Source organism: Passer montanus, unplaced genomic scaffold, assembly GCF_014805655.1.
Source record: "Passer montanus isolate IOZ18808 unplaced genomic scaffold, ASM1480565v1 scaffold79, whole genome shotgun sequence".
In the NCBI taxonomy this organism is placed as follows: domain Eukaryota; kingdom Metazoa; phylum Chordata; class Aves; order Passeriformes; family Passeridae; genus Passer; species Passer montanus.
In genome coordinates this window covers 2,450,665-2,471,452 of record NW_024373145.1, presented here as the reverse complement: position 1 = coordinate 2,471,452, position 20,788 = coordinate 2,450,665, and the positions used below count along the sequence as shown (strand labels likewise).

Genomic DNA, 20,788 nt, shown 5'->3' with positions numbered 1-20,788 from the left:
TCCAGTTACGAGTTCGCAGGCTGGAGCGCTGACCCCGGATCAGTGCCATGTTCAGCCAGAGGGAATTAAACCCCTGCTGTTTCTCCAGAGAGCCATGAGAAGTGGGTCATGCAACCTCTTTATCTCCTAGCAGTTCTCAAGTATTTTATTGGATGTCAGCCCTATTTCAACAGGAGGGCTACAGTAATTTCCTGGAAGGTTAGCATCAGCCACTTGAGAAAGATGCAAGGCAGGAGGTGGTCAGCCTCTTCAGCCCAGAATTCATGCCTGCAAAATGCTGCATTCTAAGGATTAGAAATCATCACATTTTCTTCTTCCACATTTCTAAAAGAAAATAGAGCCTTCTGTGTCCTGTTCTGTGAGCCTGCTTAAAAAGTGCTATTTTTTCTTACCATTTCCAGACAACATTATAGATTCAGGAAAGCTTTCTACTGGAAGCAGATGCAAGAATTACTATGTTTGGATTCAAAATGGGTTTGGATGTGAGTTGGATGCTGGACTACCCTTCACTGTTAAAAATGTATCTGTTTTTGCTGTGTCCAGAGCTAGAACTCTTACTGTTTTCAGACAAAGCATAGAAGCTTCTTAGTGTTTTTGATCTTCACACTGATGAGCTACACAAAACAATGCTTTGTCTTGATGGTTCAACTAATAAAATCACACTTTGTAATCACACCAAACTCATGGTGGACTGGATGGCCGTGCATACAGTTTTCTCTCTGCTTTTTGGAATTGGTCAGTTTTTCCTTTATATCTTGTATGCAATGGCTGAAGATCTGCAAGAAATTAGTTTAAGTTATTTTAGTCTCCTCTGAGTTCAAATGTTTTGAAGGAAGTATACCCACTTTTAAACTAGTATCCATCTGCCTTCAAAACAGCACTCTGAGGAGCTTTGGATTCAGTTCACTGATTTTTTTGATTTTTTTTTTTAAGAGAAACAAGCAAAAACCCCAAAACTCCAGACTAATGGCTAAGTCAGCCACATGGAGTGTGAGGGGAGAAGACAGTTGAATCTGTCTGTCTTGAGAAGCGTGCTAGCTTAGACTACTTGCATTGCCCCTAGAGAGATGGTCCCCAGTATCTTCTATACATAGCTTTGAATAATCACACTTGGTTAGTATCCTTGGCTAGCTGAAGCTGACATATGAAACCTTTTCTCTTTATTAGTTCTTATATGTATTTCTGTAGCAGTTTGCTATAGGAATGGATTAAAAAAAAACCACTGAAAGCCACAGCACCATATCTTTCCTGCCCTTAACTTGTAGAGCTGATGGAGATAAGCAAACTATGCCTGTCAGTTATGCACAAAAGACCTTGTTTGTGTGGCTTGCTGATTGTGAAAGTGAAGGCAGACTGTTCTCTGGAAGCCTCCATGACAGGTTTGGACTGAAATAGCAGTTTGCTTCAGTATATATAAGCTACATGGTTTTTGTTTTTGTTTGGCACTGATAAGAGTTTGGGTTTGGAGTTTTTTTTCAGTTTCTGAATATTTCCCTCTTTACAAAACGCTTTATGCTTACCAAATGGCTCATTATTCAGGTATCAGTGCAGGTTTTAATGCAGAGAGGGCAGCAGTGCCCTGAAACTGCTAACAGTTGCCCTGAAATTTATCCTGATGTGGAAGGCCTATGACAGCATTACAGAAATACTTTCCATGACACATAAACTCAAAGACTATACCACTTGCTTTACTGCTGCCAAATTACTGTGTAACTGAGCACCTCTTACAGGATCTGTAGCTAATCCTCTGCTCTGTAATACTGCCTAGCTGTGTAATTGCATCTGTTTCATTCATCACTATTAAAATTTGTGGTGTTTGAGAGTGCTGTAGGGCTCAGCTGGTTAGGGTTTTCCTCTCCCATGTGAGAGGCTGAAGGGGAAGCTGAGGTCAGCTGGAGCTCTGCTGTGCCTGGGAAGCTTTTCAGGAATGGCAAAAGACTGTTCACAATCATAGTTACCTTCCCTTGTCCTTCTACCAGAGCTGGGGTTTGGCAGTCTTCAGAGCACAATGCCATGAAATACTGCTCAGCCAGGCTTCAGGATGAGTATTTTATACCATGTTTGGGGTAGGGTTCTTGGCAGAAGGGCATTTCCTCTAATTATAGCAAAGGGATTTGCCAGTTCTTAAGGTGGAAGGTGATAATGTCAACATGCTAGTCAAGTTCAATATCTGCAGCCCTGGGCTCTTCTTTTTCCCAAACGTCAGTGGGATGGGATGCTCATTCTGTAAGTTGCTGTTATAGCTGATGCCCCTTTTGGCTGTAATGTTTAAAGAGTTCCTCACAAATATTCAGCATTTCTCCTTTTCCCTTCCTCCTCCCATCGTAACCATCTAAGAGAGTCATAACTTGTCTGCAGTTACCCGCAGTTAATCTAGGTACTACTGAATCCTGATGTCCTGAATCCTACTGTCTTAAGACTGTCTTATTCCATATAATGTTGTTAATTCATAGCATTTCTGTCACTGTTTCAATATGAAAGCTTGTAATAGCTGATACTTGATATAATGACTAGGTTCCTTTTGACACTTACAGCATGATGGTCAGAAAAAATATGACTTCTGGAAGGACATGGTGGCTGCTATCCAACATAATTATAAAATATCAGCTTTTAAAGGTAAGTGGGTTCACTGAAGACTCACTATAACAGCTGAAAATATTACATGTGCTTGCCAGAGCAAATATGTTTTGCAAGTACACTGTAGGCTACTCAGCACAGCTTTTACTTTTCAAGTTTATGAATAGTTTTATAGTAAACACATTTTTTTCCTGTAATAAAACATCTTTATCATAATTATTTCAGTTTCATTTCACTGCTTTGATATCTTTAATAACATTTCTGATGTGCTATTTCACTCAATATTTCAATTTTTATTGCTATTTCAACTCCTTTTAGAAGGACAAATGGTTTCTTACCGTGATTGATATGGTGATGTGGACATCCTTGAACTATGTTTTGAATCTATTCCTTATGATCTTGTAATGATATATAAAATCCAAAATTAATTGGGGAAAGAAATTCAAGTACAAATATTTGATGGTTTTGTTTAGGACTCTTTTATTAGAGTCCTAAAGATTTGATTTGAACTCTTTGGGTTTTGTGTGTGTGTGCGCGCTTACACTGCTCCAGTGGACAGGTTAGATTAGAATTCCTCATGTAGTATTGACACAATAGAGAGGTTTTGAACTTCCTAATGTTTGCAGAGGACCATTTTTAATAACAGTGTTTCTCCACCCAAAACCAGCATTGTAATAGTATAATATAAATTAGAGTTGGAAAACATCTTGTGTACTGTTCAGCAAGAAACTGTTTTCCTTCCTTCACAGACATAACTTCAGAGTTACTCTCAGGCATATAAAATAATAAGTTGATAATAAAGGCTAACCATTATTTGTGCATGCAGTTAGTTGAAATTATTTTTAACAATATTTCTTGTAAAATGTTTATATGCAGCTCAGTTCTGAGTTCTGCACTACTATTAGAATTACCTTGGTTGATGCAACATTCACTAAACACAAGATGTAGTTTAGACTTTCTTAAAACACTTTTTTTCACCTCAGCTGTCCCACTCCTTTCAAATGTAATTGACAAAATTGTTTCAGAGAGATTCCAAGCAAAAATGGAAATTGATACCAGGATGCAAATGGTAAAAAAACAGCAAGATATTCCCAAACTGCTTTGTTTGTTGTTGTTACTGTGTTTCCATTGAAGCTTAGAGTGTGATTGGTAGTTCTGAATTTCCCTGGGAACTCATTTGTACGCAAAAAAAATATATCCTTTCTTTTCTGCTGATACAAAATCAACACTAATCAACTGTAATAATTTTTTTTAGAATTTTTGTTAATTCTTTTCTTCAAACTGTGACAGCTCTTTTTTTTAAAAAAAGGTATGGTCATGCAACAAAAAGCATAATTTTTAAAAGTGTTCTTTGGAAATTAATGAGATCCAAAAAAAGCCTAAACTTTGAAGTCAATTGCTTAGTTTTATTTATATGTGTCTGCTTGTGTGTACAGATATGTGTTGGACATATCTGTTTATACCTATCAATCAGGTACCTGCTTCTATATGTAAATCTGGAATCTGCAAACAAAATTTGCAATATGACTTCATCCTTTCTAACGTCTGTCAGAGGCACATGCATGCATAAGAGTGTTAAAAATACAGGAAAGTGTAGTAAGTGATAGGAACAAGTTTTCTTGGATAAAGCTCAGTAATATCAGAAGTGAAAATACAGATTATATGCACTACTCAAATATTGTAATACAAGAAAGTTATATACTCTGTCATGTGTCACTTTGAAAGGCTTCACAGTGGTTTTATTTTCCATTTAATAACATAGTCCAGTAGCTAAAGCACTGAACAGGGAGTCAGAAGAACCAGAGATATTTTCTTCCTGTGTCACTTACATGTGATATTCCCATGGAGCATCTCTTTTTGCTTCAGATCCCTCTGTGATACAAGAACAAGGGTACTAATCTTCTATCACTGCTGACAAAGTGATTTTTTTTTTTTCCTCAATTTCACATGTTACATAACTTCCTGAGGAAACTCTCAAACCTGGATCCCAACATCTACATACCAGGAAGCCGCAGTGTCTGTCATAACCCAGAGTCTGGCCTGAAAACCACAGCCTTTTGACTTAACTCCATGTCTTGTAGAGGGTTTAACCCTTCAGAGAAAAGCAGTGCTCATTAACAGTTAGTCAAGGTAAAATTTCAAAGGCAAACTTATTAAGTGGTCAGTTGAGGGGACGCAAAGTTCCCAACTCGAAACGCCGTCCTAGTGGTGCCATTGTCAGTGGCGGAGCAGAACGACTGACCGCTTTATTTTTTAAAATCCACTGAGTGTTTGCAGTTCACTTTGATTTGTTGTCAGTATGCCCTTGTGTCTCTATGTCCCTTCTCTTTTTCACAGGATTTTTTTTGATCATAATCAGGTGTCTGATGGATTTTGCTTTTCATTGTCTTAGCTATGGTAATTGCCTTAGATAATTGCCCTATGATATTTTTCTTGGATGGCTCTTTCAGATAGGCATGATTGTCCTGACTCAGCTTGATGAGGAGTATTAACCCACTCTTCTCCTTGTAAAGAAATGAAGAACTGAGGCTTGCAAAAGAAAGGGGGTTCCCAAATAGTCTTGTGTTATTTTAGACATTCTGTTGTGAAAAACAACTCAAAAAAAAAGAAAAAGAAAGGAAAATCTATGAAACAATTCTATCAGAAAAGCATGGTGTCAGATAGTAATGAGCACAGATATTTGTAATATGGTCATTTCTTACCTAGTAATACCTGCAAGCGGGCTCTCTGCAATTGATATCCCAGCTAAGCATTACATTTCTTGAGAATCCATTTTATTCTCAATACTTTATTCTTACTACTGGAATAGTTTGTGACTGTAAGGTGATTAACATTATCTTGACTGTGTTTGATTTAGTGGATGTTTTATACATAGTACTAAAGAGCAATTTTAAAGAAAACATCATGGGGCAATGTACTTTACACTGTCTAGCTATGTGGATGTATTATGGAATCAAAGTGTGCTATTGAGAGGATTAGTAAGAGCTTGAAGTACTGTATAATTATTTCTTTGTGAAAAATTTCAGATTTGATGAATTTTTTTTACAGAAAATTGATGACTTTTTTAAGGAAGTGTTGCCAAATATAGCTTCTTAAAGCAGAATTTTGTAACATTTCTTATCATGAAGGCTACTTTCTCTCCAGAAGACTTATCTTTCCCTGTAATTTTCCTAACACTTCTGGAAACTGTAGCATCTGTGGCTGTATAGTTTAAATTTGTAGTATTTTCAATCAGTTTATAAGATTGTATTTAATTTTGAAAGTTAAAAAATCATGGCTAATATGGCAGCAGACTTCATAAATTCCCCATAACAAGGCTTGTTAGGATACATGTTTTTGATCACAAGTTTATGGTCTTGGCAGAAGATAACGAATCCAGATGTCTGTGATGTGTATGTTTTCTCTTTACTATGCAACTTCATATGTAAGAAACAAAAATCAAAGATGCTTTTCTGTCCAAAATAGCAGTAGTGAGATATCTTTATTTGTCTTAATTGTGAAAACTGCACCAAAAAAGCAAGTGAAAAGTAAATTTGTTACATTTCTTTGCTGTGTTTTCCAAGTAAATACAGAAGGGATTGTTTGAGTGCTTCTTGTTTTTGATCACTTAAGACTTCAGAAATTTCAGTATTTCTTTGGAAGTCATTTTGTACAATAACAGACTCTCAAGTTTTCATTTGAATCTCATGTTGGATTTTCTTTCCTTTAATATCCAAGATGCAGAAGAAACAGTGGTTTTGGAAGGGCTTTATCTTTAGATAGATTGCTGATCTTCTTGTGGAGAAAATATTAAAAAACAAACTTAAAAATCTTACAGACCTTCTCAAGGTCCCCTCTAAACTGAAAATCCAAAGCTAAAATCAAAGTATAAGTTGTGTTTTTGCCACAATTTTCTGTATCATCTCTAGCTTTTCAGTTTTAAGTGTTGCTTTCTTAGTGACTTAATATCTGAGACTTAATATGAAAAGACTTGAAAAGCCAAGCATGAGATTCCACGCTGTAGACTTACTTGAAGTCCCACTTTGAGGAACAAAGACATAAAGCACAAAACCTGATTTAAAGTGGATGGATGGATGGATGGATGGATGGATGGATGGATGGATGGATGGATGGATGGATGGATGATAAGGGTTAGTTAACTGTGCTTTTAAGAATGCTGCCTGGGCCCAGTTTCTTCTAAGTTAATTGGAATCACAGGTCAGTGTGGTCCTGAGCTGCTGAGCACCAAGCATCTCCAACAATTTCAAGCATGTGCTTTGGCATAGATTTCATATGTGAACTAATTAACCAGAAACCGACTATTTTCCAGCTCCCATATCCAGTCCCTCTGTTTCTGAAACAAAAGTTCCACGTTGGTACAGTGGATGGGCAGCAGGATGTGCTGTGTTTAAATACTGGGAAGTGCTGTTGAACTAATATTCATTTATTATTTTACTGAATTGTAGCCTAAACCACAGGTTTCCTTATCCAGCAGCACTTAAAAGGAGGAAGAAAAACATTCTTCAAGTTACTTTCATGGTGGGTTTTTACAGTTTCCGCCACAGGTTTCCTTATCCAGCAGCACTTAAAAGGAGGAAGAAAAAAAATTCTTCAAGTTACTTTCATGGTGGGTCTTTACAGTTTCCAAAACATTATATAGTTTTGCTAATGATGGATCAACCATCAAACAAAAGGTATCCTAGCTTTTTTTATTAATTCCGGTGTATTATCAAGTATTAAGGATATTACTGATTTCAAATGTACACAACATAACAAGTTTCAAGTTCTGCTTTCATGAAGAAATGATAATATCACAAAAATTTTAAAGATAACTACATGCTTCCTGTGCAAGTGATTAAAAGCTTCTGTTTAAAAAAACAGCTAACTATAGTAGATTTAAGGGTTCATAAGGTTTTGATGTATATGGTACTTTTAAAGCACATGAATGGCAGCTGTCACTGGAAGAAATGTGTGATCAAACTGTTAAGGTTTCATAACTCGAAAACTAACTTGTCATAGTAGCATAACAAGTTGATGAAATGACAAGTTTTTGTGAGACATGTTTGTATGGTAAATATGGTTGTGTCAGCTGACTAATTATTGCCATCATCTGATAAATTTGCCAAATACATAAAATATATTCCCCACACTATTGTGTTTTAAAGGAATGAACTGTTCAGGAAAAATCAGGGCAAGGATTAGCTCCAGTTTTGGGGTGGTAAAGCTGTTCTGTTTTTTTAAGTGTCTGCATGCTTGTGAGGATATGTTTTTAAGGTTTGAATTTGGTCGATGTTATTTTATGGTACTCTGAATGTTACAGAATGTTAGGAGATTTAAAAATATTGAACTAGTTTGTTGCATCAATGTGCTTTAAAGAAACTGAGTGGATTTTTAGGCTTCAAATCTGGTTGCTTTTTCATATTGTGAAACTTTAGATCTTCAGTAACATGTAATAATCTGTAAATCCACCTTTCTCCAAGGTAGTTAGTAATTAATAAGAGGAGCAGAACTAAATGAAAACTGTGTTTATGACATGCACTCTATTAGAGTTGTCATTCTTGTCTCCTGTTGGATAGCTTAAAGATGAAGCTGGAGGTAGAATGTTCCTGAAGTGTATTGTCTAGCTTTTGAGGTGACTGTGGTGTATTTGAGACCATTTCCTTGGAAGAAAATGCCTTCATTTAATTCAAGTACAGTGAAGTATGATCTAGCATCCTTTATTGTGTTATGAGGTGTGATAGTTAGTCATTCTGATTTTCCTCTTAAAAGAAAAAAAAAAGGAAAAAAGGACAGACACTGGTACATTATATTATTTCATAAAATTTTTATGTTGCATTCAGTCAGACATTAATCATCATTCGAAACAATTCTTTTATGACAATTCTCTAAAAACATACAATATTATTCTACTATGTTTGAACCACTCTCTTCCACTTTCTCACTCCTTCCACCATTCGTCTTGCAACATTGAAGTTGCATGACCTGCTAAGGACAAATCAGAGCAGTACCTGGTTAACATGGTCTGAAGGAGAGTGTGTCAGGACAGGGTAAGTGGGATATTAGATGTGAGCAAACAGGAAACCTGAGAAAGAAGAGTGAACATAGTCAGAGGAGTAGAGACCATTAGATTCTGAATTGGGCAGTTGGAGCCATACTTGGTCATTCTCCATGAGATCGATGACAGCACTGCCAGAAGCCTGGTCAAGGTATCCTTTCTTGTACTCATCATAGGTGTACATAAGTGGGGAACCATTTTTGTAGAGTGCAACCCAAACATTTGTTCCTTTTGCGTGTACATGGTAGGAGAAATAGTACAGTCCAGGGGTCCTGCAGGTGAAGATTCCTGTTCTGGGGTCATAGTGTTGCTGCCTATTGTACAAGATTTTATCAAATTTGATGGGGACAGTTGCTGCAGGGTAGGCTTTCGAGAGGATGACACTGAAAGCAGACACTGGCATCCCTGTCAGAGCTTGGTTTACTCCACCTGCTTTAACATAGCCTTCAGGCATCTGTGGGATTACAGCTTGGCCAGGGGGACCAGGAGGACCTGGGGGGCCGGGCAAGCCAGGCTCACCACTGCTGCCTTTAGGACCGGGGGGTCCAGGTGGTCCCATGGGTCCACTTAAGCCTTTTGTGGAAATGCCTGCTGGGCCTGGCAGTCCTGGTGCTCCTGGCTCACCCTTTGCACCAGGGGCTCCTGGCAGGCCAGGGGGGCCGATGGGACCTCTGATCCCAGGTATTCCTGAAGGCCCTCTGGGGCCTGGCTCACCGTTGGTTCCTGGCACTCCCTTGGCTCCTTGTGGACCCATTGGACCGGGCAGCCCAGGCAGCCCAGCAGGGCCTGTGTCACCTTTTGGACCTGGGAGACCTGGGTGTCCCTTAGGACCAGCAAGACCCTGCTCACCTGGGTATCCCGGTTTTCCCTCTAATCCTGGTAGGCCTCGTTCCCCCTTGGCCCCTGGGAATCCCGGGTGGCCTGCAGGGCCCATGTCACCTTTGGGCCCAGGTAGGCCGTTCTCACCAGGCAAACCTTTGAGTCCGTGAGGGCCCATGTTCCCAGGTGGCCCAATCGGCCCTGGTTCTCCTGGCACACCAGCTGGACCTTGGTCTCCTTTAGGTCCTGGAAGGCCAGGAGGACCTTCAGGCCCTCTGTGTCCCTTCATCCCTGGCAATCCTGGCTTTCCAAAACCTGGGAGTCCTGGGGATCCGGGCAACCCTGCAGGTCCAGGATGTCCCTTGGCTCCAGGGATACCTGCTGCTCCTGGTGGTCCCATTGGCCCAGGCTTGCCAATGCCAACTTCTCCAGGTTCACCTGGGAGACCCTGGGGACCTGGGAGACCAACTGCTCCGGGTGCACCTGGAAAACCTCGGTCACCTTTCAGACCTGGCTGACCTGGCAGGCCGTTTTCACCAGGCTTCCCTATCCCAGCAGGACCAGGGGGACCCCGGGGTCCCTGTGGGCCTGGAAGACCCCTGCCACCTGGTCGGCCTGGAATTCCGAATCCGTTTTCTCCCTTTTGTCCATTTATACCTGGGATACCTGGCTCTCCCTTTTCACCAGGGGGTCCCCTTGGCCCCTGAGCTCCTGGAGGGCCTTGCGGTCCTGGCTTGCCAGGGACAGTGAGTCCTGCAGGGCCGGGAGTGCCGGGGGGCCCCTGTGGTCCTCTTGCTCCTGGGAGTCCAGCAGGTCCAGGTTCTCCTTTCTCACCATTTAGTCCTCTTGCTCCTGGCTTTCCTGGTAGACCTGGCACTCCTGGCTTTCCGACTGCAGAGAACCCAGGTGGTCCTGGGGGACCAGGGGGGCCTTGGGGACCTGGACTTCCAAACCCTGGCTTTCCTGCAGGACCTGGTTGTCCTCTTGGTCCAGCGGGGCCTGGGGGACCGGGGGGTCCTTGTTCCCCCCTTACCTGCACACCTGTGAGAGGGAGGAAACCAGATCAACCAAGGCATCTACAACATATTTGCAGGCAATGTAGCATGGGGGTAAAATATATGAAGGGTTAATTTAACTTCAACTTCATGGAAGTCAAGTTTCAGCTTCTGTGTTTGTCATTGAGATCCTGACATTCAGAGTAAAAGTGTTCCACAGCCCTTACAAGTAACAAATGCAAATTTGTCGGAAATGTGAGATATAAGGCCTCTAGAATTTTTTTTTTCTGTTTCAATACATTCAGGGTCATCAAAGAGTTTAAAAAGTGCTGTGCAAGTAGATGCAGACTATTAAATAAGGAAAAAACAACCTAGACAGGTGATCAGACTTGATGAATGAAATCACAGGAAGCTGTCTGTGCAGGTGTAGCAGCTTTTTGGAAATAATTTAAGTAGTGAGAATTTTGTTCTTCCCTGCCCTCTACTTCCAAAAGTGGCCCATGGCACTAGTTCTTGTGTAAAGATATTAATGTTATATTTTCAGATATTGTCTGAAAGACTTTGTCTGTCATAAAAATTTCACACTATGCCAAGGTCACAACTGATAATTCATTTTATTGCTGTCAGAATTCTGGCATTGTTATGGAGTATTTTAGTACTACTTAATTTTCTTAGTTACCAAAACAGCAGGTGGAGCCACTTAACCAAATGTCACAAATAGAGGAATAAGCAAACAAGCTCACTGCTTTGTTTGTGTGTGCTTTGGAGGAGCCTTCAGCTTTATGTTGAAATTAGCACGCTGATTTGTTGGACATTACATACAAGTTTAACATAGATACTGTGAGACTACTTCAGCAGTTTGCAACAAGTGGCAGCAGTATAGAACACAATGACATATCTGTGATGGATGTTCATTTAAGAAGTAATTTTAGAAATAAAAATTGAAGGATACAAAAAGAGCCTGAGTTCTGGTTTTTTTTTAATATAATGGCAACATATTCTATTGAATGCTTATTTAGCAAATATTATAAATCGATCAACAATTGCATCAGCTACAATTTTTCCTTTCAGTCTCTGAAAAGATCAGTATTTGTATATTGAATGCTTATTTAGCAAATATTATAAATCGATCAACAATTGCATCAGCTACAATTTTTCCTTTCAGTCTCTGAAAAGACCAGTATATGTATATATATATACACATGAAAGTTTATACCATGACTATTTGGCTGCCTTTTTGATAATAAACTGCATTTTCCAATATGTGACTAGTCTTGTTGAACCAAAAGTGAGGTGAAGGAGGAAACTATTATTTTGTGTATTGGTTTGTTGTTTTTTTTTTAAAAATAGAGGTTATGAAAATGAAATACATTTGATTTTGGTTTGTTATTGGATCTGCAAGGTTACCTTCTTCCTGTATTGACAGGGAAATTGTTCTTATCTAGAAAATGCAGAGAATGCATTTTCTTTTCTGCTGATGCATAAAATGAGCACAAATGCATATCAACTTATTTTGCATATCTTCCTATCTCATCCTTCTTAAGGCTGTGAAAAGGAAGATAGCTGTTAAAATCCTACACATAGAAAACAAGCATGGCCTGTGATTTATTTGTGATATATTGATATATTTTTTCGTGGCAAATTGCATCAGACTTTAGCTCAGAGTGTATCTCCTTATTACTTTTACCATATTTTAGATGCAAATATCAGTCCTAGGTTCACAGAGTGGTGGGTCCTGCCGATTTTGCCTAAGATGTTAAAGGCATTGTCCACACTTAAGTTGTTATAGAGATTTTCTGGGAACGTATTGTTCCAAAGTTGTGCTGCTTTTAGGTTGTAATTGTAATTTTAATTGTGCAGTCTAAAAGCAGTTGTTATTCCTCTGAGGAAAGGACTGCTAAATCTATTAATGAAGTAGAATTTATACCAAGAACATTGAAGTACTGATTGGCTACCCTTTTACATGTCTTAGTACATACCTTGATGCAAAATTAGCTTACATTCTCTAGTACAATCAAACCTCATATATGTATTGAATTAAATATGTAGACTTCAACATAACCTGCAGAAATGGCTTATTTAAACATTGTTGAATAGTGAGATGTCATTCAATTATTGTTTTCAACTTGGACTTTTCAAATATTTGAAGCCATACTGGTTAAAAAATTATGTTCTGGAGAGCTGTCAAGACCATGATTTTTTAAACAATTTCACCAAACTAGATGAAGCTTTAATAGGCTTTAGTTGCCAACAGAAATTGTGTGGTCTCTTTTATGTTGTCCTGACTCACTAGTTTGGGTTTAGACTGAAATTTCAGTTCTAGGCTGCTTTTTGACAAAGCTATACAAAGTAAAAAGATAATTTATTGGTAGTTATATCTGTAGAAGTCAATGTTTTGTGATCAAATTGGACAAGTAAGCTATGATGAAAATCTTACCAGTGCTACTTCAGATACTTGCAAATGGAACAACTCACTAGACAAAAGCTGGATTTATTTGGTTCTGTAGGCTCCTGTTTTATTCTTCTGAGATCATCTCAGATTAGAAGTGATGATCTGTAGCAGTCTTCCCCCTTTAAATTATTCTAAAAACTCTCTATAGGATGATTGTTTTCCAGACTCAGGAATAACAGTCCTTCTGCAATACTTGCTCACCAAATCAAAATTTGTCAAGCAGTTTTGAATGACTGGACTTGCATGTCTGTAAAAATGTAGGCTGTTCCTGCTATTGAGGTCTAGTCTTCTGTTACATTTCCTAAATTGAGAGCATTTTAAGTTTCTCAGGTTTTGATATAATCATTCGCATTCTAAATATGAATTTTCACTCACATTAGATTCTGTGTTTGTATATAAAGTGAAAACTTAGTTCAGGACAATTCATTTCCCCCTTTCACACCATTTTCTGTCTACCCTGATTCTTTCTTACTTTGTTGCTGGTTTCCCTCTTCCCAAATGTTTTCTACAGAGGAGGAAAGAAGAACCACTATTAGGAGAAGTGAGTGAATTATCGTAGAGAATAGCCAAGTAAATATTATCCTTCAGTTAAAAATAGTTATAAATATGTAAATTATTCTGAGTAAAGTAATGGAAAAACACAAGAAAAGTTAATGAGGAAGAAGGAAGGAAATGCAGCATTAAACTCATTAAAATTCTAGTTGTATGTGCATGTACCTAAATTTGATCTGGGAGTGCTAGAGTTCCAGAAAGTCCTTATGCTGAAGACAAGGGATGAAACTATGACAATATTTTGGTACAGCCCGGGAGAGTATTTTGGGAGTTAGGTTCCCAGCCATGCTGCTCTCACTTGTTTCTCACTGCAGGGATTCCTGGAGCATGTGGGTTGGAGCTGATTGGTATGGGGCCAGTGCTGGTATGAGACCAGAATTTCTTTGGACTCCATGTGCTGCTCATGATCAGACAGTCCCTAGGATCTGTCTGCAGAGCTATTCTGAATCAAAACCCCATGAATGAAGGTAATGTGGATGCGATGCCCTGAGCAGCAATTCTGCTCTCCAGATTTGCCCATGTCCCTTTTCTGGAGAAAAGCTTATTTGCTAATGATGTTGTCTGAGCCCCTCAACCAGTTTCCTCATTTCCACCCAAGTGTGATTACTACAACTAAAAGTGGATGGGATGCAGCAAAAAAAAAAAAAAAAAAAAAAAAAGCTATTTGGAATAGCCTGATGATGGCTGAAAGAAAATAATGCTATTCTCAGGGGATAAGGTGTTTACAAGGAAGATTCACTGCTCTTAATTTTAGTGATAACAATTTTGAATAGTCATTATGGAGCAGAAGCTTTGAGTTCCAAGTTTTTTAAAGAAGATGTTGGCCTAAGCATGGAAAAATAGAACAGAACTCAAATATTTTCAAACATTAGGGATAGTCGCCTGTTCGACTTAAAGGGACAGAGAGGATAACCAGAAATAAGATGAAACAATGTAGCATTACAGTTACGTATTGCCTATCCAAGCTGCCATAAGACTGATTTATGCAATGAAGAGGGTTTTTTTAAAATATATTCAAGCTAAAAATGTTATATTAGTATTTACTTATCCTGACAATTAAAACATAAATCACTCATGAAAAACTATATAGAAGTTTATGACCCATTTGTACAACTATATGTAAGTTTGTTTCATATTTCTAGGCTTTAAGAGAGTCTTCATTTGCCCATGTGTATCATATATATGTTTAAATTCACACCTAAGGTCTGTCTTGGATACAGATAACATGACAATGTAAAAATTCTTCCTGAATGTAGGTTTTAGGTGACAGGTCTGTTGCTAGAAACTCCAGTGCTGAATCAAGAAGTTAATAATTAGCATGTTGTACATCATTATGCACACTATCATGCTGTGTTACCCACTATTGAAGCAGAGATCTGGAGCTTTGTTTCTGCTCTGTATGCCTTTGGTGCTTATTGTGTACAACATTTGTCTGACAGGTGTGCATCTTTGTCACTAGGAGGCAATACCAGAGCCACTGTAAATTCTTTCTGCAGTAATAAAATTGTTTCAATAAACCTAAATTGTTAGTGAAATTTGAATATCAGTAGTATAAGCAGAGAGTGCTTGTTCATGTATTGAATCTCTAGAAATAATTGTGTTAGTTTATTATGAAAAAAGAGTAAACTTACCTTGACTCTTTACATTGTATGGTAGAAAATGTGGCCCCTTGATGCTGGATTGTTTCTGATATCGCTCAGAATAATATCCATCACCACCATGGACAATGTTCAGACAAAACAGCAGCAGTAAAGATACTTGTAAATGCATGTTTCCAAATTTGTTCTGTGTTAGAAAAGGTAGAGAAAGTTTGTTGTAAAGAAAAGCTGTTTAGCTCTGGTTTTGGAGCATGAATAGATGAGTTTCTTAAATTAATGGTATTAAAAGTAACAATATTTTGTGCTTACTTCTATCTGCTTTCACTAGTTTTGAAAAATGCTCTAAGAAAAAGGGAATCAGCATTGCTATCACTCTGAAGGATGGAGCTGTTGCATAGATAGATTAGAGGCAATAGTCTCACTCTTAGGAAAAGAATAATTTTGATTGGATGGCAGCCTATTCAAGACAACAGTATTCAGAAAGAGTGACTATTTTAACTAGACCTCCAAAGTAAGTTCAGGAGCTCCATATACCAAAACTCCTGAAAAGAAGAAAAGTTATCAGTGAAAATACATAAACACTTCCAAGATCTTATTACTTCTGTCTAATGCTGTGGCAAATGAAGGATGAAGTCCTGGTTCCTTCAGCATCAGTGGCAAAAGTCTCACCAAGGTTGAAAACTTACAAAGAGGCAGTGAGGATGCTGTCACTGGCCCTTAAATATCAACCCTCTTCCCTCCCCAGACAGAAAACAGGCATCCTGAAGAAGTTACCTTCAAAAGCAAAGAGAATAAAATGAAATAGTGACATACCATTGTGGAGCTCCAAGGCAGAGTAGCAGAGGAGTGAATCCTCCTCTGCTGAGGAGGAGTTCTGCCACTGGAGAGTGAGCAGAAGCTGATGATTTCAAGTGCCACCCTTGAGTATTTATCTGGTCTTCCCCTTCGTTGGGTGACTGCTGGACATAAGCTCCTCCCCCAAAATCTGTAAGCAGTAATTACCTGTATGTGTGTAAGTGTGTTTTTTAGGGGTGGGGGAGAGCTATTTTGAGCAGTCATCCTAGATTCTCTTAAGGGGTTTTTTTGTTAGGTTTTTTTTCCTCATTATTTTATTAGATTTCTTATTATTTATGAGGTTGTATTGCTCATAACTTGTTTTTCCTAAAATTTTATGGCCCCTCTGTTTTAAGAATTGATACTGGTAACACTGGGAAAAACCATGGACTAGTAAGTAAGGTTAGTAATTCCAAGTGTTCATTTAAATTTCTCTGTAAGTGTTTTAAGGAAAGACCTATATACTTTGAACTTTGGTGAGCTGTTACTTTCAGGAATAACCCCACTAAAGTTTGTAGATACCATTTATGTGAGTAACTAAAGACTCCTTATGTGAGTAATTGTTCGCTGTGATACAAGTGAAGAACTTCAACTCAATTAAGGTGGTAATAAGGGTGTTGTCAGAAAACTTGATTAGTTTTAGGTAGTTATTTTAGGAGATTATCTTCATGTTATATCTCTAGGCTTCTGTTTTCATGTTTGAGGTATACTACTACATATATAATGCAAGTAATGTTTCTGTATTATGAAATCTTATGAAAATTATGAAATGTAAGTTCACCTTACAAAATGAGAACTTCATTGTGTCCAGTTGTAACAAATGTACTGAAATCCACCCTGCTTTATTTTGCAAATGTTAACACAGGGTGATGTTTTGGGGTTTCAGTTTAGTAAACTTAAACTGATGCTGATTTTAGTGTTGGTGCATAAAACCTGGTTATAGTTTTAGCTCTTAAGAGATTTTGTTAAACTGGTCTTGTTTAATGGACAGTACCCACAGACTGCAACTTCTTTTGTTTTTTAATAAATCTTACAATGATTCAGCATCACTTTATTGAAGTTGAGTCCTAAATAGGCAGTAACTCTCAGTTTTTGAATTGTTTGTGACTCTGAATCATCTTTTAAAACTGAAGGTTAAAGTAAGAGGCAAGAAACAGCTTTTCTGATTAAGGATGAAACTGTAGAATTAAATATGTGGTACACTTTGCTTTAAGAAAAAATACCTGCATATAAATTACATGTATTGAAACTCTTTTGCCAATTGCAGATTTCTTTGATATTTATATATGTACTCAATTTTGTGGGAGTTATAGGTATACTAATAAATAATGTATACTACTGTCAATTCTCATGCATGGTAGGTACAGAAGGAACACCTGTTACTGTTCCAACCAAAAGACTGAGCTGGTGGCCCTGAACCCTGTGGCTGTCCTCTGGAATGACAGGTTAACGTGGGCTGAATTTTACCTGCTCCATGTCTTTGTTTAATTCCACACTCTTCAGCTTTTTTGGCTTTTATGTGTTATGGCAAACATCCTAGAACACAAGTTACTGTACTGAAAGGGACCAATGGACCATCAAGTCTGTTCTGCTTCCAATTGTGCTAATACCTTTGCTTAGTAGACAACTGGATTAATGTTTTAACTTACACTAATAAGTGCAATAATTTATTCAATGTATTGTTGAACAGTTCTTCTATTCTTCTTCCTAGCCATCCTCTGAACAACACTGTTCTTGTACTATTTCTGTAAATAACCCTTTTTGCTGCAGGGGTCTTCAGACTAAAGCCTGCTTTCTCCATTAAGTTTGCATGCCTGACGTGGTCAGTGATTTTCAGAGAGTTTGCATATCTGAGATGGCATTTCTACTCCCCACATATGCATTCAGTTTCTTTTAGTCTTTCAGAGAAAGAAACTCTGTCCTCAGGTTTTTGTGTAACTTCTCAAGGTTCTTTATTTTAAAAATTAGTCTCTATAAACTCAAATGAGAATCCAGTCATCCACTTTTGACAGAGGTAGCAAATATTTGGGCATAAAGTTTATTTCCTCCTTGAAAAAACACAGCTCCAGCCCCTTTTTTGGTTTGTATAAATCCAAAAATAGCTTTTGATTTTTTAAAGCATTTAAATATACAGCCTTCAGTGGGAAGTGTGGTTGTTGCTAATTTGATAATATTTGGTTAAGAACAGCAGGCGACAGTTTAATGCACACACAGTTTTGTGCTAATTTCTTGCCTAATTCATAAATACCCCCAAAGCAGGCACACTTATGTTACAAAAGCACCAGTAATTCACACTGATATTTGCCCAGCAGCCTCGCTTCCTGCCTCTTAGCTCCCTCTGGGCAGGAAGGTGTATAATCTCTGTGTGTGTCTGCATAAATAGGGATGATTGTGGGGTCAAAAGGTATATACAGGCAAACCCGTTGTCCTTGTGATTAACCTGAGCTCCACCCTATTGTGATATCTTACTCCACTTCTTTGGCTTGAGGTTTTGTTTTTTGTGAGTGTAGGAAGTTCAGGTAGAGTTGGAGTTCACAGGTTTTGTATGTTTTCCCTGTTGCTGTGGCTATTTCATATTGGCAGAGCACTAATATGCATTTAGTGCTAAGAGTGCATATGAAAGGTGTGGTGTGGTATGTATTTGCCCTTGCAAAAATAAGTGCAGCAGACACACTTGGGTATCTCTATTTACAGTAACAGCACATGGTAGACTAGAAAGGTTATTTGCAAAGCTGTTCTCAAAATACAAACTTTCAGATGCTTTTGTTTTATAGTAACACGTTTAGAAAGTTGTTTTTGCTTACAAACGAAGGTGTCTTCACTCCCTCCTCCCCACAAATGTAATAGTCAGGAATAAAATGTGATCCATTCTGCTACTTCAGAACTTTGTTTTTAGTAGTGTGCTGGCTGCATCTTCCCATTTAAAGGTAGTCATGTTATAAAGATGCAATAGCTGAATTCCTAAGCTTACCTGCAATAATGACTCCAAATAGTTTCTGTGGACCACATGAATGGTACTGAAGTCAAAGCCTCCAGTGCCATTTGCAACAGTCTGCAGTGTTTCATGAGATTTGCTGACTGGGTGTTCCAATTGTTGTTGAATGTTGCTGGAAAGGTGCACTTACTCATGCTTTCCAAAACTCCTTTTTGCTTTGGTCTCTTACTCCCACAGAGTGAGTGGAAACGTGTAGCATGGAAGTGACACCATGATTTGGGAAATGGGAACTGACTTTCCTCACAACCCTGCAAGTTACTCACAAAGTGACTTGAGTGAGTCCTACAATAAGCAACTCCTTACAAGGAAGAGGCATTGAACATCTTAATTAAACATAAGTTGTAATAAAACAATAAACCATTCCCTGTCATGTACCCTTCAGTAAAAAAAAAAAAAAAAAAAGAAAGCTGAGAAGCAAAACTCCAGAATAGCTTGTGCTAGGTCCATGCAGTAGCTGGGAACTGGCCAGTTATGGTCTTGATGCTGAGGATACTCAGTGTGAATATATTTATTGTTTTGACTTGGAGTATGTGATCTTAATTTTTGCACCATTTAAGCACAAACCATGAGCTTAGTTTCAAATAACAGAGTTCTCTGAAAGTAATAGCTCACATCTTTAACTTGAGATATGCCTTATTTTTAATAATTGGCCTTTAGTCTTAATCCTGATTTTTTTTCTTAAAATTGCTGTTATGGATTATAATTACTGTTTATGGTTAAAAATGGTACTTAAGGAACCTGGTCTGTGGAGGGGTGTTTACTCCCTTTATTTGGATTAGTAATCTCAGTTGTGAAGAAAGAGTCAAGAATGTGCTGGTGGGAGATTTTTCCTTTAATTTAAAAAGTACAGTGAAAAATGGGGAGTAATTTGTTATTGACGATATAAAATCAAAACACTGTCAGCAACAGGACACAGTGCTTTTGCTGCTTCTGGCTCAGGTCCAATTTTCTTACCTGTTTGAAGTAACCTTGAAGAATGTCCTTGTCTGTGACTAGTTTTCTTCTATTAAAATGCTTGTACCCAAAACACGTGGTAGTTTTGGAAAGGACTCTAACAGCAAAGTACTCTAACAGTGAAGGACTCTTAACAGCTTCTAGCACTATCTCTGGTGAATAAATTTTCCAGTTTCTAATTTTAAGTTTTCAAAGAAAGGTGTTTAAGAGTTTCCACGAGAAGTTTGAAAGCCTGCCATGAAATTAAAGGAATAATTGGATTTTCTAGTTTGTGGTATGCTTTATGGCACTTTGGAAACTCCTAAATCATGTCAGCTCTATGGTTTAAAGCTGTTCTCTATCCCTTTCTGTCACAGAGTGGTGAGAAGTGTTCTTATCCTCCCACAACAGCAGCCAGGTAAGCCTTCAATGGGAGTGCAGAGCAACAAAGTGTTCCACTGAACCTGACAGGCCAAGCTAATACAGAGGGGTTTCAGCTTTTTGTTACCCACAGTCAAATGGACACAAAGGAATAGGAAAAGGGAAAATTTGTTACCTTCATAGCTGTGGGAAATCTGGGTGGTTGTTTGTTTGTTTTGTTGCTGTTTGTTTTGTTTTGCATGTATTGTAACATTCTATATACAAGAAGGGTATTTTCTAATCCAAGCTAGCTACTTGGACTACACAGGACTAGAAAACATCTTGGTGAAGGAAATATTTATGTTTCTAATTGAAAAATAAATAAGATTTATTTTCAGTTTTAGAATGCATGTTGTCTTTTTTAATTAAGAGGCTTGTCAAGGTAATGTGTAGGGCTGTGCAGCCCTGTCTATATCCGTATTTTGAGATATAAAGAATTCTCTTTAAACAAACAAAGCAAAACAAATTCTGTTACTCCTACAGTCCTGTTGTACTCTTTTTATAGACTTTAAGACCTTATACTCTTTTAACACTTGTAATTGTGGTTGAGTAAATTTCTTCCTTTCAAGTAGTAATGGA

At 38.1% G+C, this 20,788-nt stretch overlaps 2 protein-coding genes across 2 annotated transcripts in view; one reads left to right on the top strand and one right to left on the bottom strand.

Moving 5' to 3' along the window:
* Window positions 1-20,788, top strand: part of NT5DC1 (5'-nucleotidase domain containing 1) — a 126,951-nt gene that overhangs the window by 8,434 nt on the left and 97,729 nt on the right. Inside the window, exon 6 of the mRNA XM_039731567.1 lies at window positions 2,535-2,616. Within this exon, the coding sequence (XP_039587501.1) occupies window positions 2,535-2,616 (82 nt within the window). The remainder of the gene's footprint in view (window positions 1-2,534; window positions 2,617-20,788) is intronic.
* Window positions 8,478-15,896, bottom strand: COL10A1 (collagen type X alpha 1 chain). Its single transcript, XM_039731566.1, has 3 exons — window positions 15,841-15,896; window positions 15,061-15,214; window positions 8,478-10,471 (listed from the first exon to the last, which is right to left on the bottom strand). The coding sequence occupies exons 1-3, from the start codon at window positions 15,841-15,843 to the stop codon at window positions 8,616-8,618; spliced, it is 2,013 nt and encodes a 670-aa protein (XP_039587500.1). The 5' UTR covers window positions 15,844-15,896; the 3' UTR covers window positions 8,478-8,615.

What these genes read in the sequence shown, in the direction of transcription:
- COL10A1 (XM_039731566.1), bottom strand. An exon ending in ATACAATGTAAAGAGTCAAG is followed by an intron (nt 10,472 to 15,060) that starts GTAAGTTTACTC and finishes TCCCTCTCACAG; the next exon opens with GTGTGCAGGTAAGGGGGGAA.